This window comes from Bos indicus, chromosome 15 (assembly GCF_029378745.1).
Source record: "Bos indicus isolate NIAB-ARS_2022 breed Sahiwal x Tharparkar chromosome 15, NIAB-ARS_B.indTharparkar_mat_pri_1.0, whole genome shotgun sequence".
NCBI lineage: Eukaryota > Metazoa > Chordata > Mammalia > Artiodactyla > Bovidae > Bos > Bos indicus.
The window spans coordinates 30,643,103-30,662,799 of record NC_091774.1 but is presented as its reverse complement, the minus strand read 5'-3'; the positions used below and the strand labels follow the sequence as shown (position 1 = coordinate 30,662,799).

The 19,697-nt window shown below is 56.2% G+C and overlaps 1 protein-coding gene across 2 annotated transcripts in view; it reads left to right on the top strand.

Annotated features, from left to right (window-relative positions):
• Positions 1 to 1,947: 1,947 nt before the first annotated feature.
• The window catches only part of NECTIN1 (nectin cell adhesion molecule 1), a 98,234-nt gene continuing 80,484 nt past the window's right edge, over positions 1,948 to 19,697 (top strand). The window contains exon 1 of one of the 2 annotated variants that reach the window (XM_019974191.2): positions 1,948 to 2,713. In XM_019974191.2, the coding sequence (XP_019829750.2) occupies positions 2,635 to 2,713 (79 nt within the window). In that variant the 5' untranslated portion in view covers positions 1,948 to 2,634. The remainder of the gene's footprint in view (positions 2,714 to 19,697) is intronic. The other variant, XM_070803542.1, reaches the window with a different exon arrangement.

The following is a 19,697-nucleotide window of genomic DNA, read 5'->3' as shown; positions in this document are numbered from 1 at the left end:
ACAAGCAGGAAACTAGTGGGCATTGGTCCATCTGGAATTGCCCCTTTAACGTACGGGGTCCAGCTCCTATAACGTGGTCCTGTCCTGGAGGAGCTGACAGTCCAACGGTGAGTGAATCAAGTATTCAGAGGCAGAGTCTGAAAACATTGCAATGAACTCAATCCAGCCCTGTTCCTCAAAGTACTTAGGGCCAGACTGGACTACAACAAGCCAAGTTGATAAGACATTCCTCAGCTAAAACCCTCCTGGTGCCTACCCAGGGTTCACTGCAGGTCTCTCCTTTCCCCAAGTTTGGTCTCAGGCTACAGCTTAATGCCCCTCTCCTCCAGCACATGGCTCTGTCTGATAGATGACTCACTCAGTCCCTGTGTCCCTTCCACAGAGAAGCCTTCCCTGATCCCCACCCCAGGCTGAACAGGGCACTTTCTCTGAGACCCATTAAATCATGTGTGCACATCTCTGGGACACACCGCACACATTAAAAACTTGTTTATAACATCTGCTTCTGTCTGTATCGCCTCTCTGTCCCCTAACTAGATTGAGTGCTCTTAGGGCAATGACCAAGTCTCTGTATCCCCAAGCCTAATGTGATGTTTGGTACAAGAAAGCCCAATTACATTTGTTCAGTGTAAAAGATGTATTGAGGAGTGTGAATGCTCAGAGGAGCGCTTTAGTCTGCGGACTTCAGCAAGAAACCCAGAGACAGTCCAGGGCCAGATTCCAAACAGCCGGAAAGTGGTGCCCTTATTGCCCATCCTCCTGCCCCTCCTACTCCCAGGAACTAGAATTTACATTTTATCAGGATTGGGCCACTTCCCCTCTGCTTCTGCCTGCTGGGCAAAGGGCAGCAATGGGCAAAGGGAGCATTGTCTGGTCAGGCATCTGGGAAGAAATTTCTTCTCCTTAGTGGGACACTGTCTCCTCCGGGGGTGAGGATGGGGTCCAGAGGGAAGGAGCAGAGGGCAGGCATTGGGCTGCCAAGGACGGGAGGGCTCAGCCGCCTTGGCTGGAAGCCAACCGCACCCGGATGTGGTGGGTGGCCAACGGGATCTGGCGGAGAGTCCCTGCTTCTCGTGTACACTAACTGGATGGGTCCCTTTCTCGGGTACCCTGCAAATCGGTCAAAACAGAGGTTCCCCCCGCCCCCCAAGTGGGTACAGGTCGATTTCTTGCTCTATTTAGCGAGGGGAGAGGGTCTCAGTGTTTGGAAAAGGAACTGCTGAAGGGAGAGCGGGTTAGAAAAGATCAGAATCCTCAGGGGCCCCATCTCACCCCGCGAATGCGCCCACCACCGACTCCCGGAAGGTCCCCGCATAGCTGCCTCCCCGTAGAGTGTTCACATGATGCAGAGGCGTGAGAGCTCTGGTTACTGAGTTCGACTCCGAGGCCTGCCACTTTTCTGCTTGTGCCCCTAGGGAAATCGCCCTAGCCTTCCCCGGGCCTTTGTTTCCTCATCTGTAAAACGGGGCCAGGGCTGGAGGAGAGGGCCTGGAGAAGCCCTATTCAGCTCGGACACTGCGGGATCCCGGATTCTCCATACTGCACGCCCGCTCCTCCACAGCCTCCCTCCCCACCACCCCCTTCTCCGCGCACTCCGCCCACCCACCCCGTCTTAACTCCGCCCCCACCGAGCGGCTTCTCCCCCGACGCCGGCCGCTAGGGGTCACTGCCTCCCTTTGTCAGCGACTGAGAGGGGCGGCTAGCCCTCCGGCCCTCTCCCCGGCGGAAAGGCGACCGGGGGGCATCTCCCGAGCCAGTGGGCCTGAGCGCGACCCCCACGGCCCTCGCCGGGGATCCCGCCTCTGCCCTGGGCGGAGGGTGTACGGGGCGGGGCGGGGCGGAGGCCGGGGCCGGGCGCCGGCCGCGCGTGGGCAGCCAGGAGGGGGTTAATGCTAACCCCTCCCCCTCGGGCTGACATCACGGGGAGAGCGGCTGAGAGGCTGGAGCTCGGCGAGTGAGAGAAAGAGAGGGAGAGGAGCGAGCGCGGCTCGACTCGGCGCCCGGGCAGCTCCACATTGTTGCGGATCGCCGGGACGCGGCAGAGCGAGCGGCCGCGGCGCGGCGGGGGACGCGGCGCCCCCCGATCGGTCGCCTGGCGCTTAGCCGCGCCGCCCGATCGCCCCGGCTTGCCGAGTCGCGCGCCCAGCTGCCTGGGCCCCGAGCCCACCGCGCCGCCCGCCCGCCGCCCTCGCTCGTCCCGCCGCCCTCAGAGGACGGCCGGCCATGGACGCCTGCAAGTTGGAGCCGAGCGGGAGGGTGTGAGCGCGCCGGGGGCCGGGAGCCCGCGCCGGGCAGCCGGGCGCGCCGGGGGTGGGTCCCTCTCCCCTGCCCGGCTCTGCGTGGAAGAAGAGGGCGGGGACCGGCACCGGGAGAAGAGCGGAGGAGGAGAAGGGGCATGACTCGTGCAACTTGCGGCGGGCATCTGCCGAGCCTCTGAGCCGGCGGCGGCCCGGGGCCCGGATTGCGGCCGCGCGGATCCCACCCAGCCCTCCCCGCCCCGGCCGACGGCTGAGGCTGACCTGGATCCTCCGAGCGCCCGCCGGCCGGCAGGGATCGCCTTCGTCTTCCGGGCTGCTTTCTGGAGCGCGAGGAGCGCTCTCCTCGCGGCTCCTCTCGCTGGACCCCCGGCCCCCGATGGCTCGGATGGGGCTTGCGGGCGCCGCTGGACGCTGGTGGGGACTCGCTCTCGGCTTGACCGCCTTCTTCCTCCCAGGTAAGCGCGTTCCGCCCCCTGCCTCCCCACCCCCCAAGCCCCCATCCAATGTCTCCCCAGGGCTGGGAGCTGGATGGCGGGCACGTCTGGGTTGTAGGGAGTGAAAGGAGCCAGAAAAGTTGGGTCACGGCTTAGGTAAGGGGGGTGCGGGTGGTTCGGCGGAGAGAGAGGCTGAGGAGCCCAACAGCCTGCCCTGCGGGAAAGCAATCGGATGCACGTTTCTGTGTAGCAAGAAAGCACTTTCTCCGCGCAGTTTTTCACACAAAAAATAATAATATGTAATAGCGTTCTATTTATTTAATAACCAGCTCTCAGCTCGGGAAGCAGTTTGGAAACACTGAATGTTACATAAATGCAAAATAATCACCGTAATCACCGTCTCGGGGTAGGAGACAACAGCCCCAGGGGGAGGGCGTCAGTCTCGGAGCTGGTGGGCTGTGGGCTTGGCGGATGGAAGTGGGGCTTCGGATTTTTTTCCTCCAGCCCTTTCGCCAAGAGATTTCGGGCGCTCCGGCCCCCTCCCGCACCACGTCGCCCCCCTACCCGCGCGGGGAGCAGGCTCCTGCGGCAGAGGCGGCTTCTCGCTCACCTGCGGTTCTTTTCCGGGAGGGTGAGGCCCGGCGGCGCGCTATCGCAATCTCCCCGCCTAGCGCGGAGCTGGGCTTTGCCTTGGAACTCCGGTCCCAGTTTGGGGGGCTCTCCCGCAGGAGGCGCCGCGGGCTTCGTGCCAGCCAGGTGGCTGCGTGACCCACTTTCCCGAGGATGCTCGCGTGTCCTTCCTTGAGATGCTGGCGGCCGAGGGGTTAACCCGACGCCCGACCCCCGGGGTGGCCCCCGGTGGCCCCTCTGACGGATGGGGTAGGGGCGGAGGCTGGGACCGGTCCGGGCGTATTGTGCTGGGGAATGAACTGGAAAATGCGTTTAGGAGGCAAATCCGACCGAGTCCCCGCGGCTGGATTTAACCCTTTGTGTCCCTGGGGAAGCTGCCCAGCTCCCACAGTGGCTGGGGACACCGGCGCGGGTGGGGCGGAGATTGGGGGAGTTCCTCCAGCCTTCGTGGAAGAAACCTGAGACGACCTCCCGCCCTAGCTAGGTGGGGGTGGGGGGGAGGAGTTGGGGAGGGCGGGGTAGGGTGGGGGCTCGGTTGAAGCACGTGGCCCTGGCCTTAGGTGGTAAAAGAAGGTGTGAGAGTGCAGAGACCAGCTCTGCGTGGGGCAAGAATGTTGGGTCTGGACTCCGCTCGCTGCTAGCGGAGGGGATATGGAGGAGATATGTTCGATGCCGCAGACACAAACGGCAGTTTGTTGCCTAGACGTGGGGCTGGGGTGCGCTCCTGGAAGGCGGGAGCCTGGCCTCATTCACTTCTATACCCCGTCTGCCGCCAGCTCCCGGCCAGGGCTCAGCAAATGTCTCGGAATGGCCCATGGCTCCAAAGTGGTTTGTGAAAGGCGCACCAGGGTCCCAGCCCTGCAGCCTGCAGGTGCTGCCCTGCTAGGTCGGTGGGGGTAAATTCCAGGGCACACAGGTGTCACTGCCCATTTCAAAGGTGCATGATTGAGTCCCTCGCAGCAAGGGTGGTTCCGGTGAGAATGAAAGGTCTTCATCTTACACTGGACCTCCTGGGAAACCAACGGGAGATGCTGGAAGCTCGGGTTCTAACATTTGTCTGACCACCGGGGTTCTGGAACCCTTCAATTCCATATTGCCCACACTCAGAACCCAGCAAAAGGCCAACTTTCCTGGGGCCTGACTAGTCCAGCATACTAGGGGTTAATCTAATCCTGGGTCAGACAAAGAGCAGGAAGATTTGGGGAGGGGGAGTGAACTCACCCCCTTCCTTTTGTCACTCTCTCTCCCAGCTTTGTGATGCTGTCCCTGTAGTTAATTCCATCTTTGGAGGGGTGGAGGCCTGCGCTGCTCCATCCCACTTGGGGAGTGGGGGCAGGGAGGTGATCCTCTCACCTGGTTCAAGTGTAGACACCGGCACCCCCAACCAAAACTCCAGATTGAGGGAGTGGGATGCAGATAAGGAATCACAGCTCAGATGGGCACTTCATAAGCATTCCTTGGTTGATCCTAATTGTCATGGCTGGGTAGCATCAGCGGGGCAGCCAGAGTTCCCTGACCAGCCAGCCTCCTCTACCTGGTGCCCACGCCCCTGGTGCCTCTGTGAAAAGACAGGTGGATGTGGTGGTGCCCACATGACACTTGGACAGAGGCTGGGGGAAGTCACCCTCCAAAACCCATCTACCGTCACCCTCAGGCAATCTCCTTCTCCCTGGGGACCTGCCAGCCTGATTCTCTTTTCTGGGTTCCTCTGGGCTGTGGCAAGGAGTATAGAGGGATGAGGAGAGGAGCCTGATGAGATGGGAGAGGGGACCTCCCACCCCGGGGGTGTGTGTGGTGGCTCCCTGACTTCAAAACACTCCGAATCTGGCTCTTAGTGTGTAAACACAGAAGTGTGTTTTCAACAACACAGACTTTACCAGGCAGGGTGGTGAAGCCCCATCAGCCTCTGAGATGAGTCTGGGGTTTCTGCCTGATCACTCAGAGGAGAGAGCCAGTGGGACCCGGGAGCTGCATCCGAGAGGAATAGGGGGAGCCCAGGAGAGGAGGCAGAGAATCTGCCTTAGAAGCAGGTGTGCTGAGCTGGTGTCCCACCTACACCACACCCTCCCTAATTGGCTTCCCCAAACCTTTTGTCTGGGAAGAGAACACACACCCCAGGTGTCGTGCACACCCTTGGAAGACCTGTCAGGCCACAGCAGCACCCTCTTCTCTGCAGCCTATGCAGAACTCGCCGTCATGATGGTTTTCTTTGAAACCCAGGGAGTCAGAACTGTTGAGTTATCTTCCTGTCTCCCCATCACTCACAGACAGTGGTGTGTCCAGGCTTGCTGGGCAGGACATTATGGCAAAACTGATTCCGCTGGCTTGGGGTTTGCAAGCGAGTATAAGCAAGAATCCCAGTGCCCATGTCAGAGAAGTATCTCCGAATCAGATTCAAGGCCAAATAGTCAAGGCTGGAAGGGAGGAGGAGGAGATATTTCAGTGCCTGGGCCCAGCACCTGGGGCTGAGTGGTCTAGAAGGTGTTTCTGAGCCTGACTCTCTGTGTTTATGGGACAGGCAGCCCCTGGTTGCCTGATGCTGGCCGAGACTATGATGTCCATTCCCTTCTCGGCCGTTCAATTTTGCACAATGAATCCACCTCGTTGGCCTGATCCGGGACCCAGTTGTATGCTGCCAGGATGGTCTCGGGCCAGAACCCTAGTGCTGATGACTGAGCAAGTGGGCCAGGCTGGGGAGGGTGGGGGACCGGGGGGCAGCCCCAGTTGCTGTGCCTCTGGTAACTGCCATTGTTTAGCAGCTGACTAATGTTCATTGTTCAGCACAAACAGAAAATACCCAAGGGAGGTGTAAATTTACCTTCAATTTTCCTGATTGTATCTTTCCTTGTTAACCTGGTAAATCAAATGGCTCCTACCTGCTGTGGGGACAGAAAGGGTATCTATATATATTTACCTGTTTTGCTGATTTTTTTTTTTTTTTTTTTTTTTTTTAACTTTGAATGTCAGCCTGTGGGCCCGGCTAGAAGGAGTAATAGCCAGCTCTGGGACTTAGGCTATAACGTTTCTGATAATTTGCTTACGGCCTCACCATCAGTATAGAGTGGGTGCACACACATGTGTGCAAGACTGTGTGCTTGTGTTGACCATCTACAATTCACTGTGCACATACAGAGCCACGGGGAGTAGGACAAGGAAGTGTGTGCACTGGGATTGTGGGTCACCGTGGGACAGGGGCATAAATATACATCAAATGCATCATCACCTGCAATTGATTTCTTATGGCTTCTGACTGGGATTTTGTGAGAGGCCTGTGTTTATATCAGAGTGTCAGTGAGGGTAACTTTGGAGGAGACCTAGGATTTGCCCTTAGCCAGCTCCTTCTAAGACTGAGCTACCACATCCTTTGGGGGTAAGAAGCCTGGACACCCCTTTCTTTTTCTGCTCTGCCCTTGACCTCAGGCTGGGCCTCTGCATCCTCAGAGGAAGATGCTCACCTGGAGAGATTTTCCTCTGCTTCTCAGGATTCCCGGGCAGCCAGGAGGGGCCGCAGGAAATAGGTTTTCAGCTACTACTTTGGCGTCTCTGCTTTCTGCATGAATACTTGAGGAAAAGGGTCATCTGGGGAAAGGTGATGTACTCTGGGCATTTAAAAAGGAGCTCTGAGTCCTCGGCTCTGAAAAACCCTGTAGAACCATACGTGTGGCCAGTTCAGCAGCATACATGTGCCTGGAGCACCCCAGTTCACAGAGCAGAAAGCAGTAGCCCCCTTGTTGGAAAGGCAAGTGGGAATGAAGGGCAAGCATTGGGGAAGAGGGCAGTCCTGGGAGCCCAGGTCCCCATGCCCAAGTCAGGCTGGCAAGTGTTTCTGCCCTGTGGTGTCCGCCCCTCTCCATAGAGACCACGTCTGTAGAGCCAGCAGCAGATGTGCTGGCTGGGGCTGGAGGTAACTTAAGATCTGAGCAGGGATCACCTTGCACAGGGAAAGCCCTGAGCTGGAGATAACACTCCTTAGCCTAGTTAACCCTTTAAGCTCTGGATTCTCCTGTGCTGTTTGGAACTGGAAAATAGGGAGAGGGGAAAGATGGGTGAAAACACATCAGACCTAGTATCTGAACCCTGACAAGGAACGATTAACTCACTGCCACAGGAGAAACCTAAGGACACAGAGAAAGCCTTCCTGATCACAGACTGTATGTAGGCTGTTCAGGGCAATAGGTAATCCCAAGGGTTATCCTGAGGTGGGGGAGGGGCAGTAGGTATGTATTCTCAGAGGCTCATGAGATCTGTGCCTTTCACAGTCTTTTAGGGGCAGAGCAGCTGTGGTCCCAGGGCCCAGTTCAGAGGGAGCAGCAGATAGCTCAGTCCCTCTCCCCACAACCTGGAGATCACCCCATCTTGACTGCCCAGCAAAGTGAGAAAGCAAAGCGAGACCAGCTGGACTGTATTTGAATCCCAGCTCTACCAATTGCTAGCTGGGTGGGCCTGGTTAAATTGCTTTGTAGGCCTCAGTTTTCCCATCTGTAAAATGGGTTTCTGCTACTACGCTTTCAAAGGTTTGTGAAAATTAGAGCAACAGTAATGTATGAAAAGTGTTCAGTGCATTGCCCAGCTCGTGGTAAATGTGCAGTAGTGGCAGCTATTCCTGTGTTCTATGCCTTTCCTCTGAGTGGTCCTGGCTCCCTCTGTGTCTGCCAGCTGGGTACTGCCAACTGCACACTCTCTTGAGAAAGAGCCACTCATTTGCCTGCCCACTGCTGACCTCGCTTCCCCACCTGGAAATGATGGCAAGGGCTGCAGCAGCCGTGGGGGACTCAGGTGGCCTGGCTGGGTGCAGGCACCTACCTGAGCCCAGCCTGGTCGTGCACTGCACGAGCAGCAGGTGCTGTGTGGCCTCTGTTCTGCAGCCTGTTGCCAAGGGCTCTCCCCAGCACCCGCCTCACTCCCTGGCTACAACCCAGCTGGGCACTGCGGCCCATCTGGAACACTGGCTGGGGTGGCAGCCTGAGGCTGGCATGGAGAACCCGGGACTCAGCCCCTGCAAACTTCTACGGGCCACAGGCCCCTCTCCCAGCAGTCCATGCACCAGCTCTTCAGGCAAGATGGTTAGCCGGAGAGGTAGAGATCCCTCCCGAGGTCATGCCCTTCTCACTGACAGAAAGTCCTTCAGTTTCTCCTGCTGCAGATTGAATGCTTTCACCAATAATAATAAAGATATTTGTGATACTCTTTTCAGCTCATAATTTCAGCTGATCCACTCAATAACCCCACGTAAAGGGTATCAGTAGTTCTCCCATTTTACAGGTGAGAAAAGTGAGGTGTAGATCTAGTACCTTGCTGCCCATCTCAGATTAGACACCAGGTTTTCTGACTCCAAATCCAGTAGATGAGGAAAGATGAGATGGACTGGGATGGACAGATGCAGAAGAGGCTGAGCCAGATCATGATAGAATGTGTCCAGGGGGGTGGTCATTTGCTTTGCTGGCAACCACCAGCTTGTACTGTCCCCCACCTGGTGAAGCGAGGTATACATGGAGATAGAGGTTAGAGGGCGGCCCTGCTGGAGCTTCCCACAGTTCACGTTGACACAAAGCACAAGATGCCCAATAACAGAACAGCTAGGGGAATGGGACAAAGGGAGCATATCCTTCCAAATGCTAGAGCATCACTCCCAGGATCTGACCCGAAACGTGGGCATGGCCCCAAGGTGTGAGCACAGAGCTCCAAGACACAGGCAGGCACACTGCCAGTGTGCTGGCAATGCTCAGAAAGCTTTGTGGACTTGACTGGAGCAGTGGAGGACAGGAGGGGCTGAGATTTGGTAGGCAGAGTTGAGTCCCTCTCCTGGGCTACCCCCACCCCTCTCTGGTCCATGCAGATCCCGGTTTCATTCCCAGTTTATGAGGAGTCTCATTACCTAGCCACAGACAATAAAACCCGCCCGGCCACTCTGGCCCGGATCTCATTAGAGGACATTAGTTCCGCTGGCTTGGTGGCCCCACTGGGACACAGCTGCAGGCGTGGCCCAGGCAGCAAAACAGGCCAGTGGCTGTGGGCACAGGAATGTCCCATTGGGAGTTGAGTTTGATCTATGGGCTTGAGTAGGGTCCTCCCTCCCCACCGCCATCCGTGCATTCTTGGAATGCATGTTCCCCAAAGCTGGAAACATGGGGTCCCTCCTGCCCACTTGGACGCTCAGTTCTATCCCCCCTCCACTGCCCCCTCCCTTCAGGAGATAAGGACACAGTTCCTTCCAGAACGGGGCAGGGGAGTCCACCTTCTGAGAAACTCAGCAAAACACTGTCATTCCATGGAAGAGGGCCTTTGGGGACAGGGACAACAAGCCCACTCACAGCCACAGGTCTGGGGACAACCTGGAGAGACACGTCTGAATCGTAGCCCACCTTTCTGTCCGAAAAGTGGGGATAGAGACCTCGGGGCCCCATGTCAGAAGCATTTTTCATCCCCTATAGATGCAGTTTCACCATCTGGCGGCCTTGGGGTGGTGGAGGGTGGGAGGGGGAGCTTCCTGGTCCCACTCCTCTCCCCGAGGTAGATTAACTGGCCCACAATGGCTGTGATGGAGCCCTGGTTGCATCTTGGGGTTCTTCCCACCAAAGACAGGATTATTCCTTTCTTAGCAAATTCTGGTGCCTGTTGACAGCCAGCTTCTCTACCCTCCCCTCCCCTTCTGCTTTATCTCCCTTCCCACCTGCAGACCAGCCCTTCACCAAAACATCGCCAGGGCCCAGTGGATGTAGCCATGAAAAACAAGATGAGGGCAAAGAAAACCTTGCCCCGTCTTAGTGCCTCAGTCTTCTAGAGGAAAGAGAGTGCCAGGCCGGAGTAACTGGTTTTTAGTGCTCCATGCAGGGGTCACGCAGGCCAGCCCACACTTCATTCAGGTCAGGAGCGCCCGCCAAATGAGTCAGCAGAGATGGGAGCGCCGATCTGTTTGGGCAAATGTCGGCAAGTCAGCCCTGTTCTGGAGAAAAGGGGGCTGGAGACTTGTACCAGCCCCTGGTGGATGCTCCCCTGTAAGGCCCTTCAGCTTGTTTGGAATTTGAGCCCCAAGTGGGATTGGTCGGCTGCCCCCATGGGGTCCATTCTCTGGCCCCTGAGCAGCACCCCAGGTATCCCCTCCCTTAGTCCTGGTCTCTCTTGGGGAAATGCTCTCAGCTGCTGGGACAAAGCGAGTAGACAAGGTGCCTCAGAGCCAAGCCGGCCTTGCTGCAGCTTGATGAGGGTCCCACTGCAGGAGAGGCTGGAAGCAGTATCCTCACTCGGGGGACCGCTGCAGCAGCCCCTGGCTCACCTCTGTCCCCGACTCCTGACTCTCCAGCTCCAAACTGCCTGTACTGCCTCTTGGATGAATATACTTAATCCGTGCCTGAAAAGGAGGCTCACAAGCATAGAAGCACCTGATGGCTGCCCCCTCCCTGGCTCAGCTCCAGCCGCCACTCCCAGCCAGCCACACAGCCTGTGCACTTTCTCACCTCAGTGCCTTTGCACGCGCCATCCCCCCACCCCTCCCCTAGTTCCCATATCCAAGAACTGAAGTTGAGAGTATTTCTATCATGAAGCCCCCCGCTGGAGATGACCTCTTTCACTCAGAGAACCACCCCCTTGTTGCAGCACCTCATCCATGCCACCCATGGCAATAGCCACTCTACATCTTGCTATTAGTTATTTGGGCCTGGGTTTATCTTCATAAGACTGAGAGCTCCAAACGGACAGGGTCCATTGCTGAGAGGGCTTGGACTCCCCAGGGCATTGCACAGGGTGGGCCACTCTGTGGGCTGATTACACGGTAGGCGGATACTTCATTACATCGTCCAATGTTAGGTGGATACATCATTGTTTGGACAGTGATGATGGTAACAACAGCAAACTGTTATCAAGACTTTTTAGACACTCAGACACTATTACGAACATCTTACCCATAATAACTTATTCAATCTCCATAACAATACTTACTTCTTGTGGAGGATTATTCTCCTCATTTTTAACATACGAACAAATGAGGCCCGAGCGGAGGTTAGGTAACTGGCCTCTGGTCGCAAAGCTATTTAGTGGCAGAGCCAGGATTTGGATCTGGGAAATCAGGCCCAGTGTCCATGATCCTTACTAAGCCTGGGGTAACATAGGACCTTGCTTCCAGAATGCCTATCACCCCTATGTAGCATCGTAGAGCCTACCCACCTGCTCCCTTTGATGATGCAGGAATGACCTGGGGCCTTCCTGGAGCGTTGGGGGCTTATTAATGCTCATCATCAGAAATTTTCAGCGGTTGTTACTACTTTACCTCCTGGATCCCCTGTAAGTACTAGAAGTGCAGTTGTTACACTCCTGGTGCATCCTGCCAGTCACTGTTGTGTCTTGGGAGTGCTAACGTGCCTCTGCTGGAGGGAGATGTCTTGACATTATTGCTCTTTCATCCCCTGAGCCTTTGAGCATCACTGATGCCATCTGAGGGCCTCCCACCATGTTTCCCTGTGAGACCAGAGGAAGGTATAATAGCGCCCCTTGGAGAATCTGCCTGGAATTGCCCCCAGCAGGTGTTTCCAGGCTGGTTCCACATCCTGGGTGGGTCCACGGCTCAGCAAACTGATCCCATGCCAGCGCCTATCCTAAGCTTCTGGAAGGTCCCCCTCTCTATTGCCCTCACCCAGAGATCCCAAAAGATGGCAAGGGAGGGGCCCCTACCTGGGGAGCGGGGCAGGGAGAGGATTTAGGGTGTTCACCTGTGCCAGCTGCTTTGATCTCCTGGGATGAAAGGGCCTGGTGCTTCCTATGCCCCAGGCAGGTTCAGGATGGGGAACCAGGGGACAGAGGCATTGGCCACCACCTCACAGCTGGGGTAGCGAACTTCCCAGGAAGGACGATCATGGGAGCAGAAAAATCAACACCCTTTCCCAGTGTTGTGGCCGAGGACCAAGAGTGGAGTCCAGATGGCCCACCTGTGGACTGTCCTCTCGAGGGTCACCTGGGGCCAGTGCCCTGCCCCACACCCTGACCCTGCAGGTCACCACGTGCTCTCAGGCCTCACAAACTCCCTTGCTTAATTAGGAAGGTAACTCGGCTGCAAAACAGTCATCTGATACATTTCGACGCCAAAGAGAAATTCCTCCCAGACTCTCTGCTGTTCTAGATTATCCATGCTCCGTTAGCTTGAATTACAGAGTGGCCTCTGTGGCCCAGACCCAGGCCAGAGCTGCGGGATCGGTTCCTGGGACTGGAATCTGCCCCCTACCCTCCCTGGGAAGGACTTGGAAGTGATAGGGGGAAGGGGGCCTTAAGACCTGTATGACCTCCATGCAGACCTAAGGATTGACTCATCAGCATGAAGGAGCCAGCTCTGCCCTGCGCCTTCCTTCCCTGGGGCCTGCGATGCCCACGGGTGCTTTTGAGTCAAGCCACTTGGATGCTCCTCTTGTGTCCCCTCTGGGCCAGGCCTCCTTTGAGGGCTTTAAGTCAGTGGCAGAAGCTTCTGCAGTGGCTCCTGAGTGAAAAATTGGAGCAGGGGCAGGGACAGGCTTCTCCTCGAGTGTAAATGAGACCAGAGCAGAGCAGCCACACTGCACTGTAGATTATTTTATGATGATTGCCCACCTCCCCCACCCCCAAACAACCTGATCTCATTGGCCTAGATTGCTGCATCTCTCAGAATGATGGATGGGCCACCTCTCACTTCCCAGGCAGGGTGGTCAGCCTTGCTACCGAGACACCGCCTCCCCAGCCCCTTGCCAGATTTATTCCCTGTGTTTGTGGTGCCCAGAGAGTAATCAGCATCCTGGGCCGGCTGCGCACTCTGATTATCTCTGCTCGGTTGATGGATGAGCCTTTGGGGAACTTAGATGACAGCCCCCGGCCCCTGCTCCCCTGTGCCCACCCCCGCCTGGGCCTCAGCACCCTTCCCAACCCTCGTCACCTCCCAGGAGTCAGATAGTGGGCCTCCAGGTTGGATCTGAAGCGGGGGGCAGGGGGTGGGGGGTGGAGGGGGTGGAGTGGGGGTGGGTGGGTGGTGTTAGTCATGGGAGGAGGGAAGGCAACACCGTTTGGCCCCCACCTCTCAGCACTGCTGTGGGATAACTGGGAAGGGTGTTGGTGGCTCCCCTTCCCTCCTGGGAGCTTGGGACAGGGGACAGACAATGCCACCAGGGAGCTTCTCTGCAGGTCACCCCTCCACACACACATACACCCCAGCTCTGCGTAGAAACACCCTTGCTAGGAAAGAGCTCCATTATCCTCTCCTGTCTCCATCACACCATTACTCCTGCCCCCTCGGCACTTGTGTACACAGTTTGCACGTAATGATAATTTGTGCTGGTTTCTGTGTTTCTTTACAAGTGTTTTTATGTCTTCTGTGTGTGTATGAGAGGTTTATGGCTTGTGTGTGTGCGTGTGCCCGCACATGAGGTCATGTGCTTTGTGTGTGTGTGTGTGTGTGTGTGTGTGTGTGTGTGTGTGTCTGCTCCCGATCAGCCTCTGATAGCCATCTTCTCCCCCGTGGAGGTGGGGGGCTCTCATCTAGCTCCCTGTTGGGAGAAGGGCAGAATCTGGATCCTGAGGGTGAGGGGAAGAAGGGGGGAAGGGCAGGCAATCAAAGATGATGACTGCTGAGGCAGCGTTTTGCACTGCCCCCCAGCCGCCACTTGGAGAATGCAGAAGGTCAATCTTAGATAATTGTTTTGTCTATAGGATCACAAACAACTGGTTGGACTATTTTTTTCCCAGCAAATTGACTGAACCCACTGGTTGTTTTGGAGCCAAGTGGTCTCTGCCTTTTGTTGCTCACACGTGGCCAAGTATATATCTGTGTCTTGTCTTCGCTAAACTTGAGTTTTCTCCACTGGAAAATGGGGGTGCGATCCTGGGAGGTTTAGAAGAGCTAAACAATGCCTGTAACGTGATTAGCACAGTGCCTGGTACAGAGCAAGTCTTTACACCACTTGGCTGTTATTAGCTGCTGCCTGCCCAAGGACCCTGGGTCTGGAGGGAGGTCCCTTCCCCAGGGCTGGAAGCCAGGCCCAGGAGCCTCCCAGCAGTTCATGACCCAGCACGCTGGCAGGGGGAGGGGATCCCTTGCAGCGTTGCTATGACCTCTCTAGGGTGATCAATTCAGGAAGGGTCAAGTATTCAGGCCCCTGGGCTCCTGGAACACCACCCACATGGTCACCTGGGAAGGTATCTGGTGACCCATGCCATCCTGTGCTCCCTTCTTAAAGGGTTGTTGTTGTTTAAGTCGCTAAGTCATGTCTGACTCTTTGTGACCCGGTGGACTGTTGCCCACCAGGCTCCTCTGTCCATGGGATTTCCCAGGCAAGAATACTGAAGCAGGTTGCCATTGCCTTCTCCAGGGGATCTTCCCAACCCAAAGATCAAACCCACTTCTCCTGCATTGGAAGTCAGGTTCTTTACCACTGAGCCACCAGGAAAGCTCTTCTTAGAGGGTAGTTAGAAGCAACAGTTACATGCTCTCAACCAAGCTACTCCAGGTGCAGGAGTCTAGCTGCCCTGAGAGCCCAGAGCCAGCACTTATGGGGCTCCCACTGCCCTGGGTATACAATGGGAGAGGGGTGGTGGATCTGTTCCTACACCCATTCAACCTCGTGTGCACTCGTGCCTCCTGGAGCTTCTAGTCCAGCATGGGACAGCACCCACCCTCTGACCTCCCAACACAGCAGGTGACACCTCAGGGTGCCACCTCTTCATGCCCATAGGGCAGGCGCCTGACTGGGAGATGGCGGAGGAGCTGGGCCTCATGTGGTTATTACCGAAGCCTGTCCTCTCCCTAAACTCTCCCTCTTGGGACATGAAGGGACAGAGGTGACTAGGCAGGAGGTTGAGTGCTCCTTCACCCTTCAAGCCAGGTTACACATCTGAGCCCACTTGTTCCCTCCCAGCCCCAAGTCTGGAAAGAGCCTTCCAGCCGGACTCTCAGCTGAGGGTACCCACTGCCCTGCAGGGGAAGGGAAGACCAGAAGGGTAGGTCACAGAATACCCAGAGTCTCGGCATTAGAAGGGGAGTCAAATAATATAACACCCAGTCACTTCTTAAAACCCCTCAAACACATCCGACCTGTAGGTTGATCATCCAGCTTCAGCATGGATACCTGCAGTGACAGGGAGCTCACCACCCCACATGGAAGCCAATACAGCTGTGACTACCCCAAATTCTTCCTTATGCTGAGCTGAAATCTGTTTCCCTGAAGCCCCCACCAGTTACTCCTGTTTCTACCCCAGTGGAATTGTGTGGAACACATTTGATTCTGCACAGGGGGTCCTTCAGGCATTTAAAGACAGCCTCTGGCACCCAGGGTCTTCTCTCCCATGAGCTCATCCAGCCAAGTCTGACACCCCCTCCATCTCAGATGCTTTCCTGGGAAGCAAGTTGTCTAGATCCCCAGTAACAGGTGTGATGCTCCAAACACAGGCTTCCTGACCCAGGGATTTCAGCCTAGGAGTCCCCAGCCACAGCCACTGTCCCAGGGCCAAAAGGAGGCGAAGTGGATTGGCTGCCTTCACCCTTCCCCACCTCCTCCAAACCCCTTCCCCACCTCCACCCCACCCCTTCCCCACCTCCACCTCACCCGTTCCCAACCCCTGTTTTCCTTTGGATTAACGATAAATTGCAGTGAGAGATCCGTTTATCTCCTGTGGGAATTAAGGAATTAAGCTGGTGAGGGGCCTGCGAGAGGGACCATATTGCAGAGATTCAGGGCATAAGGAGGACAGTGGGGAGGGCAGGGGACCCTCTGCCTGCAGTCGCTTCACCAGGAGGCAGTGCAGGCAGCCCCCAAATTCTCCCAGCAGCCTGTGTCCTCGTGGGCATGGGTGGGGACCGGTTGGAATGGGTGTGGTCACTGGTGCACAGAAGGATGCCACCAGTGGGATGACCTCCCTGCAGCTTCTTCTGTCGCCTGGCGCTTCATGCCATGGTGCAGCCGCTCTATGGCATGTCCCAGGGCTGGGAGAGCAAGCCACGGCATGTGGTAGGGTGTGGCACCTCACCATCTGACCTTGTGATGTACAGTCTGCGATACAGATTCTGCAGCCGCAAGTCCACCACCCCACCCCCAACAGGCAGTCCATCAGTTCCGACCAGGCACTGATCACCCCCTACCGCCCCACCCTACAGACCATTGTGGGTTTCTTAGTGGTGAATTCCCGGGACCAGTGTTGAAATGAGTCTTTGGCCACTGGAGAGTCTGAGCTTCCCTTTATCCTAAGGATAAACCAGAAATCTCCTTCCTGAACCCCCAGAGGAGGTTAATCAGGACCCATTCCCCCAAGACTCCACCCTATTCATCTCCAGTACCCCGTCCCTGGAACCCAGGAGGCATGGCTTGGAGACCCTTCTCCCCCTTCTCACAGGCTTACTGCTCCTTGCCAACTGCCCTACTCCCTCCTGCATGAGACCCTGGTCCCCTCACCAAACCCTGCAGCTCAGCAGGGGGAGATAAGGCGCTGAGCTACCCTTGGAGTGTGGAAGTGAGGAGGTGGGAAGTGAAGAGGGGATGGCTTCTCCCCCCGGCTGCCCCCTAGGTCACCCAGTCATGTCCCCAAATAACAGTTACAATTACTGTCATCCCTCTCTCTCCAGACACCCCACCAGAGCAGGGAGTAGGAGTTGATATTCAATGGCAGCGACCACCAGGAAGGGCAGGGAGAGATAAAAAGCAAGGCTGGGCTGGAGATAGCCTGCGGGGGGGTGGGACAGCAGGCAGTGTGGAGGTGGGGAGTCCCAGAGGTGCTTGGGATGCAACCCTGGTGAAGGGGGAAAGCCAGAAATTGGGCCCTCCAATCCAAGAGTCTAGCTGGTTAATAATTAGTAACTTGGGTTAATAAATGATTAGTGTTTTCTTCCCACTTTCAGTTCCCCCACCTCCAACCTGGAGATCCTTCTAGGCTCTTCCCTGGGCCTCTGAAAAGAAGCCCCACCTTCCCCACCCCCACACCCCCCACCCCCCGCCCCCGCCTGGTTTCTGGTCTCTTAAGCCAGCATGGTGTTTAATCTCCAAGAGAGCTTAGGGACTGACTGCAGGCCTGCCCCACAGGCCCTTTGGATGCACCTAGATATTTCCTTCTGGGAGGGCAGGCCCTTGGACCACCCCAGAGCATCCCTGTAATCACTCTCCTTGGTGCCCGCTGACTCACTTGGTTGGCCCCGTTCCGCTGGCCAGATGGGGTCCTGGGGTGATCCTGTGGGTAGCTCTTCCCTAATCCTTTAGGTGAGGTCAGTTAGTCAACAGATGCTCTTTGAGCATCTTTTAAGTACCAGGTACCTCTTGGCAAGAAAAAGTACTTTTAGCCATTTAAATGGAGGTTAAAGACTTGATTCAAAGGCTGGTGTGTTGGGGGGTGGAATGGGATGGGGAGAAGGGAGGCGCATGTCCTTGGGGTTTGGCCTTTGGGTGGCATTTTTGATTTGTAATTGCTGGAAAACTTCCCATTGGCAGTTTGTGCAGATTTCCAAGCCTTCTCCTGGACTCTCGGTGCCAGCCCATCCTGGTGGCTCTCAGAACATTTCTTTTGTAAGCTGTGTGGCCAGGGGAGCAGGAGCCAGTGAGGACAGGGCGGGATATGAACAAGGCAATGGGCTGGCGCCAGGGACCTTGGAGCCTCCCCTGCCCGTTTCAGTCCTTGGCAAGAGCTGGGGCTAAGCCAAGTCATGAGCTACTGTCTGAAAACAGGTGTTTGCCCGCTCTGAGCATTACTTAAGTGATTAAAGTCCACACAGGGTTGCGAGGAAGACACCTGGGCCCTAACCTAGGGGAGGCTTCCCTGGGGATATGACCTTGATGCTAAGACCTGGAGTCCAAGTGGCAGTGGTGAGGAAACACCAGGATAGAGTGACCAGGGCAGCCTGAGAGGCCACCCGTGACTGGAGCCTTCTGGCATGTCTTCGGGATGGGGGGCCATGGAAGGGGCTGGGAAGGCTGTGGGGAGGATTTGGGGCCTCAGAGAACAGTCTCCTCTACCTGCTGTGTCCACTTTCAGCCTGCCCTGTACCCCGTGTCAGCTCCTTGGACTGCCAGCTGGACAGTCCCAGCCTTCTATTCCCAGGATGCAGCCCTCACTGGGCTCTCGCCATTTCTGTGCTCGGAACCCCAATTCTGCCTTCACTAGAGCTGGGCCCTTTCTCCTCCGTCCTCTGCGTCTGATTTGTTGTCAGCTCTTACTGGTCCCATTTCTACAGGACCCCCATCCCCACCCCAGTCTCAACACTGCCACCCTCTGAGACATGCGAGTGCGGGGGGCTCTCCCTATTCCCTTGTGGCCTGCACACACAGAGCAAGGAGATACTGGGGCACATCACACTCCTGCTCTGCCTGAAACCCTCATGCCTGCCCCCTCCCCTGCCAGTGCTGCTTCTTAAGCACACACTCTGTGACTGAGGCCAGGGCTCTCACCCGCAGTTGGCACTGTTGACGTCCTGGGCCAGGTGATTCCATGCATAATAGAATGTTCAGCACCATCTCTGGCTTCCATCCAGGTAGATGCCAGTGGCGTCCTCCCACCATCTCCCTCCATGGGACAGTAAAAAATGTCCTCAGATATTGCTAAATGTTCCCTGGGACAAAGATACCCCCAGTTAGGAACCACTGGCCTAGGCTTTTGCTGTAGCCAGAAGATACTTTTCAAAGCTATCTCCCCCAGCCTGCCATGGGCACATTCAAGGTTCCATGTCTTCAATCTTCCTAACCCAGGGATCGAACCCAAGTCTCCTGCATTGCAGGCAGATGCTTTACCCTCTGAGCCACCAGGGAAGCCCATTCAAGGTTCCAGCAGGAATTAACTGCTCCCTCTCAGCTCCTCCTCCTCCTGCTCCTGCTGCTGGGTCAGTCCAAAGCCCCCCATGTGAAAATTGCTGTGAAATGCTTGGTTGCCAAAGGGCCCCATCCCCTGAGTTCTTTGCCAGCCTCTGGGACTGCATTGTCTGGAACTTTCTCTCTGCCCCTCACCCTAGACCCTGAGTCTTTGAAGGGGAGGACTGAACCTTACAATGTCTTCAGGCTCCAGCTCAGTGCTTTGAACACAGTAGGTGCTCCATAAATGTGCAGTACACCAAGGGGAGCTGCTGGCTTGCCCTCCTTCTCAAGCCCAGTAAGCTCTGAGAATTCCTTCCTCTGTATACCTCTCTGTTTTCCTGGCCCTTCGTCTAACCCTATAACCAAGGCAGGAGAAAAGGGCAACAGAGGACGAGATGGTTAGATAGAATCACTGATTCAATGGACATGAACTTGAGCAAGCTCAGGGAGATGGTGAGAGACAGGGAGGCCTGGCATGCTGCAGTCTATGGAGTTGGAAAGAGTTGGACATGACTTGGTGACTGAACAGCAACAACATAACCAAGATGCTAAAACTTCTGATATTTCCCTCTCTCCTGACACTTCCCATACTCCCCTCGTGC